The sequence below is a fragment of the Syzygium oleosum genome, unplaced genomic scaffold (assembly GCF_021117445.2).
Source record: "Syzygium oleosum isolate NSW1041296 unplaced genomic scaffold, Sole_v2.1 Sole_v2.53, whole genome shotgun sequence".
Lineage (NCBI taxonomy): Eukaryota > Viridiplantae > Streptophyta > Magnoliopsida > Myrtales > Myrtaceae > Syzygium > Syzygium oleosum.
In genome coordinates this window covers 249,981-265,862 of record NW_026607537.1, presented here as the reverse complement: position 1 = coordinate 265,862, position 15,882 = coordinate 249,981, and the positions used below count along the sequence as shown (strand labels likewise).

Here is a 15,882-nt window from a genome sequence, read left to right as displayed (position 1 = left end):
ACAATATAGAACGAGGATAGAAGACACATACTAGCATAGTTTTGACTTCCGACGGGCATTACGGCTCATCTTATTCTTACAATAATAGTTTCTCTGTTGATGATTTTGCAGGGTACCGTTCTTTGACCCATTTTTGTGCCTGTGAACTTGACCAAAGCACCACTAACTACTTTATATTCATATATTTGCACCGTCACACAAGTCCTGGCTACCAAAAAGTCGGGTACAAACGCACAAAATCTTGGCAAGTTGGCTGGCTTCTCATATCTTTCTTTAATTGCTCTCCGGAGGAGACGCATGTGGAGTTGGACTTTTTGCAGAGTAAGGCCAAAGGACGGTTGCAATACAATACAAACTTCTCAATGCCCGTGGACTATTCGAGAAGAAGGTACCAATGGGTGGAGATTGAGTGCAAATCGGATTGGAAATTCCAAGAATGAGTTGTCATTCTTTGGAACGACGTACTTGAAGGGTCAGCATCTGGTTTTCACTTCTCGAGACACGTCCTTTTTTTTTTTTTTGGGTCTTTTTTATAGCTAAATCCCAAGTCAAAGTCTGTCCACTGTTCATTTCCTGTTTGGCTGTAAACTGTTAGCTGTTTTGAAGTTCTCGTATTTTTGGGAAATTTGCACTTCGGGCATTGCAGTCAAAAAGTTTAGTGGCTTGAAGTTAAATGTTCATGCTGATTCACTTTCTACTGATGAGACTACCGATATCGACTCTAGGGACTTAGAAATGTACATTCGGTGAGTTTAATCAGGGGTCGTCGTTCGTTCGATTTTGTATGGAAACGTAGGGTGTACTAAAAGTCCCATCAATGCAAGGTACAAGGGACAAGAATTGGGGGAAGAAGAAGACAAAGCATGGACACCAAAACCGCAAGCAGCAAAATGTGAAACCTACCCTAAACCTTCTTAATAAAAAGACAATGTTCCTGTCCAGTATCAAACCACACCAGAAAGGAACTGAGAGGAGTCTCAGTCCTATGTAAAGCTCCCTCCCGTTCGAAGGAGCTTTCGAAATTGGGAGGCCTTTGCGTAGGTGGAGGAGAACAGAAATGAAGGGCGAAAGCATGTCGTTGTTTGGAGATGAAGGTAACCCCTCGCTCCTGATACCCCGGCGGATCGCATTTTGGGAACGTGAATGAATCTTGCATGCCCAAGTTCACTTCCTTGAACCGCATTCCACCCCGCCTTTTTCGCTCTCCTTTATACGCACACCCCTTTCCTCCTCTTTCTTGGCTCCTCCTGACCCAACTCTCTCCTGTCTGCCCATCAGAAGCCGAAGCAGAAGCGGGCTTCACTCGCGGCGGGCAAGATTCGCGAGAAATGGCGAGCGACGAAGACTACGCGAAGAAGCAGGCGAGCCAGAACCAGCAGTCCAGGAAGTTCAAGGTGTTCATGGTGGCCCTCATGATCGTCGCCAACGTCCTCGCCGTCTACATCTTCACCAGCTGGCCGTCCCGGCTGGACCTGAACCAGATATCCCGCTACACCCAGCACCTCTCCCTGCCTATCCCCTGCGACACCGCCCCTCTTATCGAAGACCTCAACTTCACTCGCGCCCAGCTCTACTCCACTCACTCCCACATTGCCGAGCTCCACCAGCGCCTCACCTCCGCCAACGCCCTCATCGAGTCGCTCCTCACCGAGCTCACCCGCTTCAATGAGCAGCGACGCTCGTCCGACGACTCCAGCTACCGCACCGACCTCTTCAGCGCCACCAATATGCCGGAGGAGCTGAGGCTGGCCATCGGCCCCCACAAGCTCCCGCTCGGCCACTCCCCTAGGGTCGGCTCTGATGTGGTGCTCCCACCTGTAGGGGCCGCCTGCCTCATGTTCAAGGAGGAGCTGGCCCAGTACATGTCATACGAGGTCGGAGCCGAGTGCCCCGTAGATGACGCCCTGTCCCAGAGGCTCATGGTCAAGGGATGCGAGCCTCTCCCTAGGAGGAGATGCCACCCAAAGAATCCCGCCGGTTTCGCGGAGCCGATCCCGTTCCCGAAGTCCCTGTGGACCACCCCGCCCGACAACAGCATTGCATGGGATGCGTACCAGTGCAAGAGCTACCAGTGCCTCATTGACCGGAGGGACAAGCCTGGGATCTTTGACTGCAAGGACTGTTTCCACCTGGAGGGACGGGAGAAGCACCGTTGGATGTTCGACAACAACAATCTCGACTACGGGATCGATCAGGTCCTGGTGACCAGGCCACCAGGCACCATTCGGATCGGCCTAGACATTGGGGGAGGGAGCGGGACGTTCGCGGCCAGGATGAGGGAACGGAACGTGACCATCGTCACAACCACGATGAACTACGACGGCCCCTTCAACAACTTCATTGCGTCCAGGGGCCTGCTCTCGATGCACATGACCGTCGCCCAGAGGCTGCCCTTCTTCGAGAACACGCTGGACATAGTGCACTCGATGCACGTCCTGAGCAACTGGATCCCGGACAAGATGCTGGAGTTCACTCTGTACGACATATACCGGGTGCTGAGGCCAGGCGGGCTGTTCTGGCTCGATCACTTCTTCTGCCTGGGGCCACAGCTGAATGGGACATACGTGCCGATGATCGACCGGGTCGGGTTCAAGAAGGTGCGGTGGAACGCCGGGAGGAAGCTCGACCGCGGAGGGAATGAGTGGTACTTCTCTGCCCTCCTGGAAAAGCCCAGGACTCAGATCAGTTGATCCGCACCACTCAAAACAAAAGCAAACAAATCTTCTCTCTTTTTTCCTTTCCATAATTTCAAATTGATTTCTTGTTCATGTTTACAATAATATCATGCCACAAAGCACTTTGCGTCTATGTCCCCACGTTAAACCAGATTAACAGGACCAATTCCATGTAATGCAGAAACAAGAATGTAGCTGAGAGTGGTGTAGCATCATATCTCAAGTGATACTCTATTATTCCAGCAAATAACTAACGATTGTACTATGCGCTTACACAAATGAAATGACAGAATATATTAGGCAACTGAGCTTGCGCACATAGTTCCGAGGGGTTTCTCCACTACAGTTCACTCGCGGTTTGTGTCCGAAATAGTTGAAACAGAGTGTTTGCCAAACAAAAGAGAGAGAAACTAGAAACAGAGTACAATCGGAATTCAAAGCTAGATCTGCACAAAGTCTGATGCCACAAAAAAAGAAACGGAGAGATCCTTTACATGACTTGATACTGTATGCATCTGAAGTCAAAATTCCCTAATTATTGTTCACAAGTACGAAAGTCACGCAAGGTCAAATTAAAGTGGATGTAAATTTAAGCAATCTCCCCGGTCTAGGAAGGACAAGATCTAGTTTCGAGTCTCGATCCTCACATCATTTTATTATGGTAGACAAACAACACTAACAATTAGATCTTGGGAGGGTTGCATCATAAATATAGTTCTTTCTAAAGATTTTGATGTTATGTTAGATCGAGTCAATCACATGTCAAGAAACGGTGAATTCTCCCATTGACCGCGCCGAATGACACATGTTCCAATATGTTTCCTGTGCTGCGATTGATCATATGCCCCCAATCACTTAACAAACAAGTCTATACAATATCTTCTCCGAGAGAAGACAGGACTAGGTGTACAGGTGGAAGATAAATGATCAGCTCCTTTAGAATTCTACTGACACATAGAGGCCAGCAATTTTACATGCTAAAATCCTCACGGGATACAAACATCACAAGACCAGAACATCTGGAAAGAGAGAGTCATGAGTACTCATGCAAGTTTGATTTTCTTAATGTACACTGAAGCTGATCATGACTGTAATTTGCCTACAGGGGTTCAATCCTTGAAGGTGGGAAGCCCCCACTATACTCTAAGAAGTCCTCGTTGCTGTAGGGATGTCTGAAATTCCCCTTACTCGCCTCCTCATAACTGGCCGAAGTGGTCGCCGATTCGGCCTTTGGATTCAAGCCCGCGAAAACCATGATGTTCTCAATTTCCTTCAGTACATCTCCCATGCTTGGCCTGTCCGGTCCGGAGTCTTCCACACATCTCATTGCTAACTCCACAAACCTCTCGAGACCCTTCAAAGACGTGCCCAAACCAATGGCCGGGTCGAGAATCCCCTGCAGATTGTAAAAATCTTTGTCCTTATCCATGACCACCCTCACTTCTCTCACAATATATCTTCCCCGCTCGATCGGCCTTCTGGCTGTAAGGAGTTCCAGCATCAATACTCCGAAGCTATAGACATCGCTCTTCTCGGTCAGCTGTTGTGTCATGTAGTATTCAGGATCCAAGTAGCCCTTCACAAGAATATAGCGTGATCGGTTTGTAATACTCAGCACAAATGCTAGACGAACAATACTGCCTTCAACTCTATAACCCTTTTTACACCAACTTAGGTAAACTGATTGTCTCTTGTTCTGAGACAAACTAACATCCTCTCTCATATGACTGCAGAAATAATCATGATTGTCATCCAAACTGAAAAGAACGATTGTCATAAATTTTTTGTCTAAAGAAGACTCTTGATCAAAACCTATAAAGCGCACTTCTTCTCTAGACTACTGTCCTAGTTTTTGGTTCTCAAAAACATGGGCTGTTTTAGGAATCAGGAAAGACATTTAAAAGTTCAATGTTGCCGAGAAAAGTTTGACTATCTAACGTTAGACTAAAGCTCATTACTGACCATTGTTCCTTTGACTTGAGTGGTGACATGACCCCTTTCACCATCTCTCATGGGCTTGGAGAGACCAAAATCGGCGACTTTCGCATTCAAGTGATCATCCAATAAGATATTGGTTGATTTTATGTCCCTATGTATGATCGGAGGATTAGCAAGCTCATGAAGATAAGCCAGACCTCGGGCTGCACCAACGGCTACTTTGAGTCTTCTTGCCCAATCCAACCTGATTCCTGACTTTCCTGCAAGTCGAAACTTGTAGTTGTGAAAAACAGATGATATGAGCGAGGAATTATTTCTTAAAAAACCTAAATTCCGCATGAATGCTTTCTCAACATAAGAAACTTGAGAGGAGATACCTGAGAGACTCTCTTTGAGGGTACCATTTGGAAGGAACTCGTACACTAGCAATTGTTCACCTTGCTCAAAACAAAAACCGACAAGGCTGACAAGATTCTTGTGATGGACTCTTGATAGAAGCTCAATCTCATTTTTGAACTCGGTCCCACCCTGCATAGATCCCTGCTGTGCTCGTTTTATGGCGACAAGAGTTCCAGTGGGAAGAGTACCCCTGTAGACCTGCCACAGCAACAACAAAATTTATAACTCGGCCAGTTTTCAGGACAGCTGATGATTTTGACGACAAATAAAAAAATTTCACAATGCTGGCACGGTATCAATGCAGTTCTCAGATTAAAGAGACATAAACAGGATATTAAGGCAAGACAAAATATTAGATTCATTTACTACTGTTCAGGAATTTAATGGAATCAAGGATCAACTTAAATGGAAACACTCAGATAAGAAAAGCGGTTGAAAAATTTAAAGCCAAGGGAAAACATAAGATTCTCTCGGAAAGAGAAGAAAACTAAGTAGAAACTAATGTGTAGCAACATGTACGACTTTGCCCATCTCTCAGCTTTACTTTTTCTCTGTATGAGCAAACTCACATCTGGTTTTGTCAAGTCTAAGAGGCCCTTATTTGTTCATGTGATATTCTAGCAGGAGATTTCAAACTCAGTAACTGTCATACAGTGAGCCTACGCTTCAAACAAGGTGGCGAATAAATGGAACTTATACAGAAGGTTTTTCTTGTTAACATGAGGACTGCAACGAAAGGCTCCGGGTACATTATAAAGAGTATAGGAGCAAGAGTATGCCAATTGAGGTTGCTCTTAGCAGAACTGAGAGCCAAGAGAGTAAACCTTTCCATAGCCACCAGAGCCAATTCCATTGGCTTCTGAGAAGTTGTTGGTGTATTTCTTAAGCTCTTCAAGAGGAAACCATCTCGCTCCTTTGAGCTGGGGGATGCTGCCGCTGCTCTTATTCGGGTCCCAGTTTACTGCATTTCCATAAATAACAACAAATATTGACTGAGACTTACTTCCAGAATCAGAGAAAAGCTAAATGGCAAGTCTACAGTGGATCTGCCCATACCAAAAGGGTTGCTTTGCTCTGTAGCCTTTTCTGCTCTTTTCTTTTGACGAAAAGCATAAGCCCCTACAAGAGCCAATAGCGAGAGGAGAACAAAACCACCAGCTGCTGCACCAATGATGACTCCGATGTTTAACGATTTTTTGGATGTAGTTGGTACTTCTGTGAGTGAGAAAGAGGGAGAGAGACTGATGTTAGTATGATGAAGAAATAAAGATAATCTAGATGGACAAGGCAGCGGCCCGTGTGTCTCTGTTAAATAATTGGAAATATTACCAGCAAAGTGCGTGTAATTATCGGCGATGAATTGGAAAGGCCCAAATAATTGTGAAGGCTGGTAAGTCTGATTACTGAGCACAAAGCCGATACTGTTTATGCCAGTCCGATTGAAACTAACCCCCTCAGATGGGAAGACCGCAAGATTCAGTTCAAGGTAATCAGCTGAATCCTTGCGTGGATCGCTCAGCGAGACGGAATCTACCGGAAGTTGATTGGACTGAAAGGAAATCATCATAGAGCTTGCGAGGATTTCGAAATAAGTCGAGTTTCCTAATCCTGAGAAAGAAGGAGCTCTTAAACCTAAAGTTCCTGTGTAAGGATAGCTGCATTTACAGTTGGGGCTGGAAGTCTGATTTAAACTGCAAACGGCTGGGACGCAATTATTAGGCGGTGTCGAATATGAGGAGGTTTTGGATTGTGGAATGGTACAGTAACTTAACCCAGCTGCTCCTGTTTCTTGACAAACTGGGTTACCGATAAGTCTGCACAAAAGCAATTATATGGGCACAACATTAGCAAAAAAAACTTTGAAAAAACAAGCATTGTCGATTCAGCTTGTGTCAAAGTGAGTGCAAGGGGCAAAGAGCTTTATATGACTTACATCACCTCGACACTGGAACCTCCAGTACTCTGCTTGAAGTTATCAATAAAATTGATCTGCAAATCAATGAGTTGCAATTGATTGCTAGGGCTGGTGCCTATATCCAATGTTCCATTCAGCTGGTTGTTTTTTAGGACCCTGACATCACAGGAAAATTCACATGTTCAGCCATCATCCCAAATGTCCAAGTTGAAACGCACCAGGAAGTCAATTGAATGAAGCAGGTCGAGTTTTGAAGAAGTATACGTCCATTACATTGAGGTAAAATGTTGAGATCTGGATGATACTTACACACTTTGCAAACTGAAAATGCTGAAAAGGCTGACAGGTAGCCCTCCTTGAACTCCTGTGTGTTCCAGTATTCTGAAATTGATAGAAGGTATAACCCTATAATTTGCATGGAGATCTTTCAATTTTATCTTTAGAAAAAAGGAAAGAGATGGCTAGTCCGCAACCCACAACCAAAAAACAATGAAATGTAATGTTTCATTTCAAGGGGGCAGAGGGGGAGTTGAAGCGAATTGATGGAGGCAGAAGACAGAGATTGGGAAACGTACAATGTTGTCAAAGACTGTAATGTTGGAATCCATGAAGGGAAAACTGTCACGTCAAAACTATTGTTGCTTAAGTCCCTGCAAATCCACCTTTGTCAGTTCAAGTCCATGTTTTACATAGTCGTAGTGGGATGATAAGCAATGGCGAATTCAAAATTAAGAAAAAGAGCCTAAGATTATCTTTTTCTTTTCACCATGTGCTCTGTTTCCCCCAGAGAACTCATAAATGATCGGCAATTACAATGTGTGCGATTAGCTAATTGTAAGACAATTATTACTTACAGGTAGTTGAGGGCGTTCATGCCAGCAAGGTTGGGGAACGGACCATTTAGCCCATTGTTGGAAAGAAGACTAAAAAGTAGACCAGTAAATTTAGGAGATTGATCATAGTGATATACACTAGAAAACAGTGAAATGACACGACCAGAATTATGTTTTGCTTACAATACTTGAACAGATGTAAGATTGTTGAGATTTCCAGGGACTGCACCAGTCAAAATGTTCCTATCAAAGCGCCTGTGACCATTGAAATAGGTTAAACATTGACCTGAAGTGCAATGAGCACAAGGGAAGTAATCCTCATGAGCATTGTGTAGAACCGTAAGTACTCACACAACTTCCAAACTCTGCACCAGTCCAAGAGTGGAAGGGATGCTACCTGTGAGCTGATTGTGTTCAAAAAGCCTGCCCAATTAAAGATGTTCATGAGGATTTCTATCTTAGAATAAAGAATAAGCAGGCAATTGCCTTCTCCGCTTTCCAATAAGTCTCTCCTAGAAAGATGCTTTAAGTATCAAGAGAGGATAACAAAGATGTGCATGGAGAGAGAGAGAGAGAAGATCTAAATTTCTTTACATAAGGCTTGAGAAGCCTCAAGCAAACAATGAATAGCCCAGATGCAGCGCCCTAGTGGATTCTCAGAACTTACACATGTATGAGATTCATCTCAGAACTAAATAGTTGGGAAGGAATTGTGCCATTAAGATGATTCTGTCCAAAATGACTGTGCATGAAGGCAGAATATTAGTCAGATAATATAACAAAGACGAATCAGTTCTCAGATACAGCTATATGATAAGCTAGAAGACATGCACATACAAGTGCTTCGTGTGAAGTAGCATATCAAGGCCATAATTGCTTCCATCCGATACTGGAATAGGTCCAGTTAGCTGATTGTCAGTTAGATCCAGCCAGTAAAGCCTAGAAAGGTTACCGATGGTAGCGGGAATCCGCCCATTGAATCTATTTGAATTTAGAGATCTGCAATATATTGGAAGGACGAGTTCAAATACTTGCAATGATGTATGACCGAATTAAGCAAAACATGTTCTAGCTTGTGCAAAAACTGATCATGTACATGTAAGGTCCAAATCAAGGGTATGGGGTAGAGGACTTACAAATACACCAGGTTGTGTAGAGATCCAATGGAATTTGGTATTTGGCCAGAGAATCCGCAACCAACCAGGATTCTTGCATTTTGAGAGGAAAAGGCAGGTCAGTCATTTTCGACTTTGAAAGTCAGGGGACACAGAATACGCTAGTAAAGCTGATGATATATGGCTTACAATCTTGTGAGCTTCACCAAGTTTCCAATTTGTGCAGGAAGAGATCCAGTCAGACCCTTGTTGTAAGATAGGTCCCTTCATGAAGCAACAAATAAAAGAAGGCCATTTCAAGCAACTTAAACAGATAAAAAGACCAAATTGTAGACAAGAATCCCGCTACTTGCACAACATTGACAGCTCCGCGTGCAATTTAGGACACATGGGAGAGAAGAAAGCACAAGAATATAGATAAGAGGACTACATACACGACACCAGCAAAATAAAAACTTGAGCCCTTTTTCCCAATAATTGCCTCCAATTATGGTTACCACATCCTATTTTAGATAGAGATTTGTGTAATATATTTCTAAATTATCTTTTGGTAGAAAAAGACTACATAAGTGGTAATTAAGTCCTTGCTCCGAACATAAACTGGGAAGTGACGGAGACAGTGAACTTACAGAATCTGTAATTCAGATAGTTGTCCAATGTCTCCCGAAAGTGAACCTGTCAAACCCATGCTCGACAACGTTCTGAAATTAAGAGAGTTCAATGAATTGCAGATAAAGATGGAATTCTTAGAGGTAGATTGTCAAACATAGAGTCAAAAAAGATGCTCAAAAACTGACATGGAAGTAATTCGAGAGTTGGTGCAGTCAATCCCCTCCCAATGATCGCCACAAGGATCAGGCCCCCCCCAGTTGGGTGGTGGATTTGGCCAAGCATTCATGAGCCCCTCAATCGAACTGACTGCATATATAACCAATTGAAAAAATAATAATAAGTAGATATGTGTGTGCGCGTGCGCGCATCAAATAGCAATTATCCAACATCTTCTGTATAAATCTGAGGATGCCAAAAGTTTCAAGAGCAAGTTGCTACAAAGTCGTCATTCATCTATTATCCAGGAGTGCACAAGCAGGAAAACGAAAAATTGGAAGCATAGATACATTATCCGACAGTAGCTGCTCCAAAAATGTCCAGAATTTTGGTTGCTTGCATGATCTTTGTTCCAGCGGGGGGGTCTTTGTAACTGAGGACTCCCTTATCTAACGAAAGTAGCATGATCTTTGTACCAAAACAAAATCCGTGTAGAATGACCTGGATGTAAGATAATGACTTCCAAGTCCAGAACATGCTTAAAGAAAAATCATAAGAACACTTTATAAGGGGAATAAATTTTATTGTTGTGAACCCACTGTAGATACTACGAAGAGTACATTTACTCAGTCGACGCATTGCAAAATTTGAGATCTCCAGCCTCATTCATCTTCTGAAACACAGGCAAAAGGGCTCGCAATAAAGCCTTCTTGGATCAAAGAGGTGGGCAAAAGGGGGTGAAAACAGATTTAGATCACCTCAAAAATGACATTAGCATTGTTGATAGGAATACAGGAAACATCGATATCTCAAGAAAGTTGAGTGCACTAGGCTTCTTATAATTGGTTGAGGACAAATGGTCAACTCTGATTTCTGTAAATATTGTGAAGTCCTCTGATTAGGAGGAACTCAGTTCATCTAAGTGGCCAATGGCTCAACGATATGCAAAAATTCCAGGCTAGCGGGGTTGTGTAATTCGCAAATTCACCTCTATGAAACGATACATTTCAGGAAATAAACATCAAGAAATTGGTTGAGCCAAGCTTACAATCGTAAGGATTTGTGGCTGCATCTCCAATGGAATCTCCAAGGAGAACAACTAGCAGAATTGCCAGAACTCGCACACCCATGACTCAGAATCTCGAAACTTGGAGAATTCAAAGTTGTTCTTTCAGCTTCAGCATTTGCATCACATTGAATTCTTCATCAAGAGACACTCCAACTCGGTTGACATGATGGCAAAATGAAAAGGCTGGCTGCCAACTCCCAGCATATCCTTATTCCTGGCAATCTTTTCTTTCTTTCTTTCTTTCCCTTTTCTTATCAGGGAAAAGAACAGGTATTATCCGTGACAACTTCGGATTGTTGTCTCGATGATCCAATTGACAAGCAATGCGAACATCAGCACACCCGAACCTTATTCGTCTGCATTTCTTATCTCCAAGTGTGCTGCAGTTATTTTAACGGGGAGGAGTTTACTCAGTCTGTTGGATATAAGATAATGAAGTATCAACAGAGTATATTTGCTTTGATCGCAGGTTTGTTTCTCCATTGATTGACTTTATCTAATGTCCTTGAGAAGGCGTACTGTGACGTCTAAAAGCCACACAAGAAAGAGAACTTGAATAGTTGGTGGGTCCCAGTCAATCTCTACCTTGGCCCGACCTTTGAAGCAAAGTCATAGTACTCATCATCCACGCCGGCTCTCCTAACGCTCCAACGAGCGCTCAACCATAACAGACGTTCATCAAGCTCAAGCAAAGCTTGAACTTCTCTAGAGGAATAAGGTCGGTCCACATGTCCGCAAGATTCTTCGCCGCAATAAGCTTCTTTATGATCACATCCTCTTCCAACATATAAATTCTAACGCAGAAATTTCGGTAACCAATTAACTCGATTCTCCAGTGATATCTCTGACCTCTACCGAACATCACATCAAACAGATGTCGCTCGCCAAAATCACTAACCAAGTAATTAGACCACACCACCTCTTCAGCTCCTTCCGTTGTTACCATGTTTCCAGTCTCAATCGTTGATGAAACTATAGTGTCCCCCAACGATGCTCTTCGACTGATAGCACAATTAATAGAAATAAATGCATAATTGCTCAGTAATCGACCATCTTTCAGGCTCCCTGCATGACCCGGGTTCACAAACCCAATTATTGCCACACTACCTGAACTACATACTCGAAAACATACATCAACATCTGTCGTTCCCAATAAAATCAGGAGGATCCACTTCACATCATCACAATGTATACCTGGATTAATCAGATACATTTTCTTGATTGCATGTGATAGATCAAGTCTAGTACTATCCATGGCATAATTCAAGTAACCAACAGTACTAGGATGTAAAGCATAGGACAAGTGCTCCACCTCCATCCAAATACACAGTGACAGACTAGACAATTTATATTATGCATCAAGCGGGGTACTTACAGAATTTCTCAATTGCATATTGAAACGCTTTGATGCTTTCCCGACATAACTCCTCGGAATCACTCGCAACATTCCAACAGTCTCTCTCTGCATCCCCATACTCGAAACTGTCTCTACTGCACCCAAATTATCTATTTTATTACCTGCATATAAATGTCGCTCTATCTCATCCACTTCCACTAACCACCTCGAAACTTCACCATCTATGACCTCAAAACAACTATCAGCTACTATGAAATCTAGCGACTCTGTAGACTCTGTCACATCAACTATACCCTGAATATCTCTAGGCTCTCCTTGAAGCTCTAACTGTTTATGAACACCGTCCAGATCTTTCTCTCCAATTGATCCCTCACTCCTCTTCTAAAACAGAGCAGATTCGTCAAAGGTAACATATCTGCTGAACATAAAACCAGGTGAATCATTCTCAGTGCACCACAACCTATATCCCTTCACCCCATGTGCATAGCCTAGGAATATGCACTTCCTCGCCCTCGGCTCCGACGCGCCATCACTCACACGAGCATAAGCAGGGCAGCCGAACACTCTCAGTCCAGTGTAATCAGCAGACTTACCCGACCAGTTTTCCAATCAATTGTTGGTGATGGTGATCTAGTCACTAACCAACAAGCGTTATTCACAGCTTCAGCCCAAAAATCTTCATCTAATCCAGCATTGGAGAGTAAAGAACGAGCTCTCTCCAATAAATTTCTATTCATCAGTTCTGCAACTCCGTTACGCTATGGTGAATTGGCAATAATGCGGTGTCTCACTATGCCTTCATCTATGCAAAATTGGCTAAGCTCTTTTGAACAGAATTCTAATCCTTTGCCAGTTCTCAGGCACATGATCTTTCTTCCTATCTGCTTTTCGATCATCGCCTTCCACGACTTGAACCGACCAAGCACCTCGCTCTTGTGCTTAAGAAGACAAATCCAGACTTTTTTTCGAAATGTCATCAACAAAGGACAACACATACCTGGCACCTCCCTTGGACAGAACTTGAGAAGGTCCCTATAAGTCTGAGTGTATGTAGCCTACAATCTCCGAGGTCTGATGAACTGCCGTACTGAACTTCACTGTCCGTTGACTATGCATGTCGCAGTGATCACAGAAATTCAGCTTCTCAATTCGATGGCCTCCCAGTAGTCCTCTCTGACTTATAACAATGATATGTCTCTCGCTCATGTGTTCAAGTCTCATATGCCACAATCGTGTCATGTCCTCACCTGAAACCTCAGAGAATCTAGCAGACGAGCCAATCACTGTTTTTCCTTGGAGGAGATACAACCCGCAGTTTAACTTGCCTCGCATCATAGTAAGCACACCTCGAGAGACCTTTAAAACTCCACCTTCAGCGGAAATTCGGTATCCGAACCTATCGAGAGCACTCAACGAGATAAGATTCTTTCTCAGTTCCGGTACATGCCTTACACCTATCAACGTTTGCACCACCCCATTGAGCATCTTAATTTGAACTGTTCCAATCCCTACTACTTCACAAGCAGCACCGTTTCCCATAAGCACCTTACCACCCTCCATGCATTGATAGGTAGTAAATCAATGTTTATGAGAAGTCACATGATAAGAACATTCAGAGTCAAGCACTCAATCATCACCTGATGAGCTCGTGGTGACCGTTAATACATCGTCGGCATCACTAGAACTATTGTCTACTGTGGTGACAATATTATCATTACCTGCAGACTCCATCTGAACTCCTTTACCCTTGTTCTTCAGACAATCTCTCCTGTAATGACCTTCCTCATTATAGTGATAACATCGACGATTTCAAACATTGGACCTCAAATTTAGAGCGGCTCTTCCATTTGCTCCCTCTGGAATCTCTGCGTTCATCTCAACCTCTAATAATCAAACTTTTGCATCATATTTTGCGCTAAGTTATTTTCTCGTAACTTCTTTTGCCACTCCTTAGAAAATAAGGCGGATTTTACCTCTTCCAAGGTAATCGTAGTACGCCCCTGTAACAATGAATCCATGAAGTGCTCAAAAGAATCTAGTAGAGATGCTAACAACATCATACCTTATTTCTCATCAGGCAAGGCTTCATTGACGTTCTTCAAGTCCATCATGAGTTTGTTAAACTCATCTAAGTGGGCTCTGATGGACGTGCCTTCAACCATCAGGAATTGAAACATCCTTTTCAGCATATACAAGAGATTGTTCAAACCCTTCATCAGATAAAGTACCTCAAGTTTTGCCCACAACGCTGTAGCATCTTTTTCTTCGGCCACTTCAATCAAAACCTCATCCGTCAGATTCAACAGGATTATACTCTTTGCTCTCTCCATCAGCTCTATCTTATCAGCGGCTTTCATTATAATCGGCAAATTATCTTCGCCATCCAATGCCTTGGCCAAACCTTGGGTTGTCAGTAACACACGGATCTTAACTTTCCATAATCCAAAGTTGTTCCTCCCGTTAAATTTCTCAATCTCAAATTTCGTTCCATACTTAATTGCAATATAGAATTTCCAGACAGTGATTAGACAAGCAAAAGCCCCAAATCAACTCTAGAAACCCTAACCGTAGCTCTGATACCAATTGTTGAGATATAACGCGGAAAACGCTAACGGATCTTGCAATTAAATCAATACGAAATCACCAAAGAAATAAACGAGGAACAATAAGGACACCAGAGATTTACGTGGTTCGGTTCGAGTATCGGTACCTACGTCTACGGGAAGAGCCAACAGCAAATAATCCACTAATCAATCGGAGAATTACAGAGTTTCAATCGCTCACGAGTGTTTTTCACACCTAAATTTAAGCCCAAAGTAAACCTATAAATATGATCTCATAATCTCTCACAGAGAACACACTTAGAAAACTCACACAGAGAAAAGAATTTGATACTCTTCTTGTTTGCTTTACGTACGGCTGAACCATGAACGTCTTCTGTTCCTTTTGTGCTTCGTACGGCGGCTCCTTCGTGTACGTTCCTGCTCGTGAGGCTGCCCAGAAAAAAAAAAAAAAAAAGAACCCTTTTATTTTCTTTTGACTTGCGCGGCTACAGTCAGGCAGAAACCCACGTTTTTTTTATCTACGCAGTCAACAAACCTAATCTTGACCGGGACCCGCCGTTTGGCCACCGCACGGTGAACAGGAAAACCCAAAAGAAGTTCCAATGCCGCGAATTGCGCCCAGTAACTCAACTCGATTAAACTTGGACTTGTGTATTATTTTCAACTGATAAAAAAAAACTAATCCCCCAATCGCGTCGGATCACGTACAAGATTTCAAATTCGAGATATAATTTAACACGGTCAATACCAAGTGACCAAGTCCAAATAATCAAGAGAAGAGAAGAAGAGCACCGGAACATGGGAAGATGAAGGAGAAAATGTAGAAAACGACGAGCTGACGAATGAAGTACCCCGTGCGCGCAGAAGTTGGCGGCATAGCCACGTAGTAGCAGAGTCAACGACCATCTGGTCGTTTTCGAAGAATCATTCAACTGAACTGGGCCAGAATTTAAAAATACGGATGCATACGTTGCTTGAGACGTGCAAAGATAGGGATGCAATAAAGATTGGATTGGATGGGGGAGGAGGAAGATCCAAGTTGCCAAGTTTTGCTCCCACCAACTCCAATCGAAGTCAATAATAAAATAAAACGATGTCTACGTTTGGTGAAGTTGAAGGGGAAAATTTTTTTTATTTGAGTGGAGACTTGGGAGCAGTCCTCATTTCCAAGCATAATGTTCAATGCGATGTGATGAGCAGAAACTTTATAATGGACAATCGTGAAGCCAATAAGAACATATTGAATGAA

At 43.2% G+C, this 15,882-nt stretch overlaps 2 protein-coding genes across 5 annotated transcripts in view; one reads left to right on the top strand and one right to left on the bottom strand.

Moving 5' to 3' along the window:
• The first annotated feature begins 944 nt into the window (after nucleotides 1–944).
• Nucleotides 945–2,871, top strand: LOC115691173 (probable methyltransferase At1g29790). Its single transcript, XM_030617744.2, has 2 exons — nucleotides 945–1,094; nucleotides 1,279–2,871. The coding sequence occupies exons 1-2, from the start codon at nucleotides 1,058–1,060 to the stop codon at nucleotides 2,688–2,690; spliced, it is 1,449 nt and encodes a 482-aa protein (XP_030473604.1). The 5' UTR covers nucleotides 945–1,057; the 3' UTR covers nucleotides 2,691–2,871.
• A 610-nt stretch (nucleotides 2,872–3,481) lies between these two features.
• LOC115691168 (leucine-rich repeat receptor protein kinase HPCA1-like) overlaps nucleotides 3,482–15,882 on the bottom strand; it is a 30,720-nt gene continuing 18,319 nt past the window's right edge. For 2 of the 4 annotated variants that reach the window (XM_056307438.1, XM_056307434.1), the window contains 18 exons: nucleotides 9,673–9,793; nucleotides 9,505–9,576; nucleotides 9,065–9,139; nucleotides 8,897–8,968; nucleotides 8,598–8,759; nucleotides 8,428–8,502; nucleotides 8,112–8,183; nucleotides 7,944–8,015; nucleotides 7,782–7,850; nucleotides 7,503–7,577; nucleotides 7,237–7,308; nucleotides 6,946–7,083; nucleotides 6,342–6,826; nucleotides 6,069–6,227; nucleotides 5,837–5,973; nucleotides 4,991–5,210; nucleotides 4,638–4,873; nucleotides 3,482–4,251 (listed from right to left, as the gene is read on the bottom strand). In XM_056307438.1, coding sequence (XP_056163413.1) covers nucleotides 3,775–4,251; nucleotides 4,638–4,873; nucleotides 4,991–5,210; nucleotides 5,837–5,973; nucleotides 6,069–6,227; nucleotides 6,342–6,826; nucleotides 6,946–7,083; nucleotides 7,237–7,308; nucleotides 7,503–7,577; nucleotides 7,782–7,850; nucleotides 7,944–8,015; nucleotides 8,112–8,183; nucleotides 8,428–8,502; nucleotides 8,598–8,759; nucleotides 8,897–8,968; nucleotides 9,065–9,139; nucleotides 9,505–9,576; nucleotides 9,673–9,793 — 2,789 coding nt within the window. In that variant the 3' untranslated portion in view covers nucleotides 3,482–3,774. Of the gene's footprint in view, nucleotides 4,252–4,637; nucleotides 4,874–4,990; nucleotides 5,211–5,836; nucleotides 5,974–6,068; nucleotides 6,228–6,341; nucleotides 6,827–6,945; nucleotides 7,084–7,236; nucleotides 7,309–7,502; nucleotides 7,578–7,781; nucleotides 7,851–7,943; nucleotides 8,016–8,111; nucleotides 8,184–8,427; nucleotides 8,503–8,597; nucleotides 8,760–8,896; nucleotides 8,969–9,064; nucleotides 9,140–9,504; nucleotides 9,577–9,672; nucleotides 9,794–10,263; nucleotides 10,325–10,691; nucleotides 10,920–15,882 lie in introns of those variants that run through there. The other 2 variants (XM_030617743.2, XM_056307436.1) reach the window with 2 other exon arrangements.

Bases quoted from the DNA above. Each gene is read 5' to 3' on its own strand.
- LOC115691173 (XM_030617744.2), top strand. From the start codon at position 1,058: ATGAAGGGCGAAAGCATGTCGTTGTTTGGAGATGAAG. The intron at 1,095-1,278 runs GTAACCCCTCGC...TCTGCCCATCAG, and splicing joins GTCGTTGTTTGGAGATGAAG to AAGCCGAAGCAGAAGCGGGC.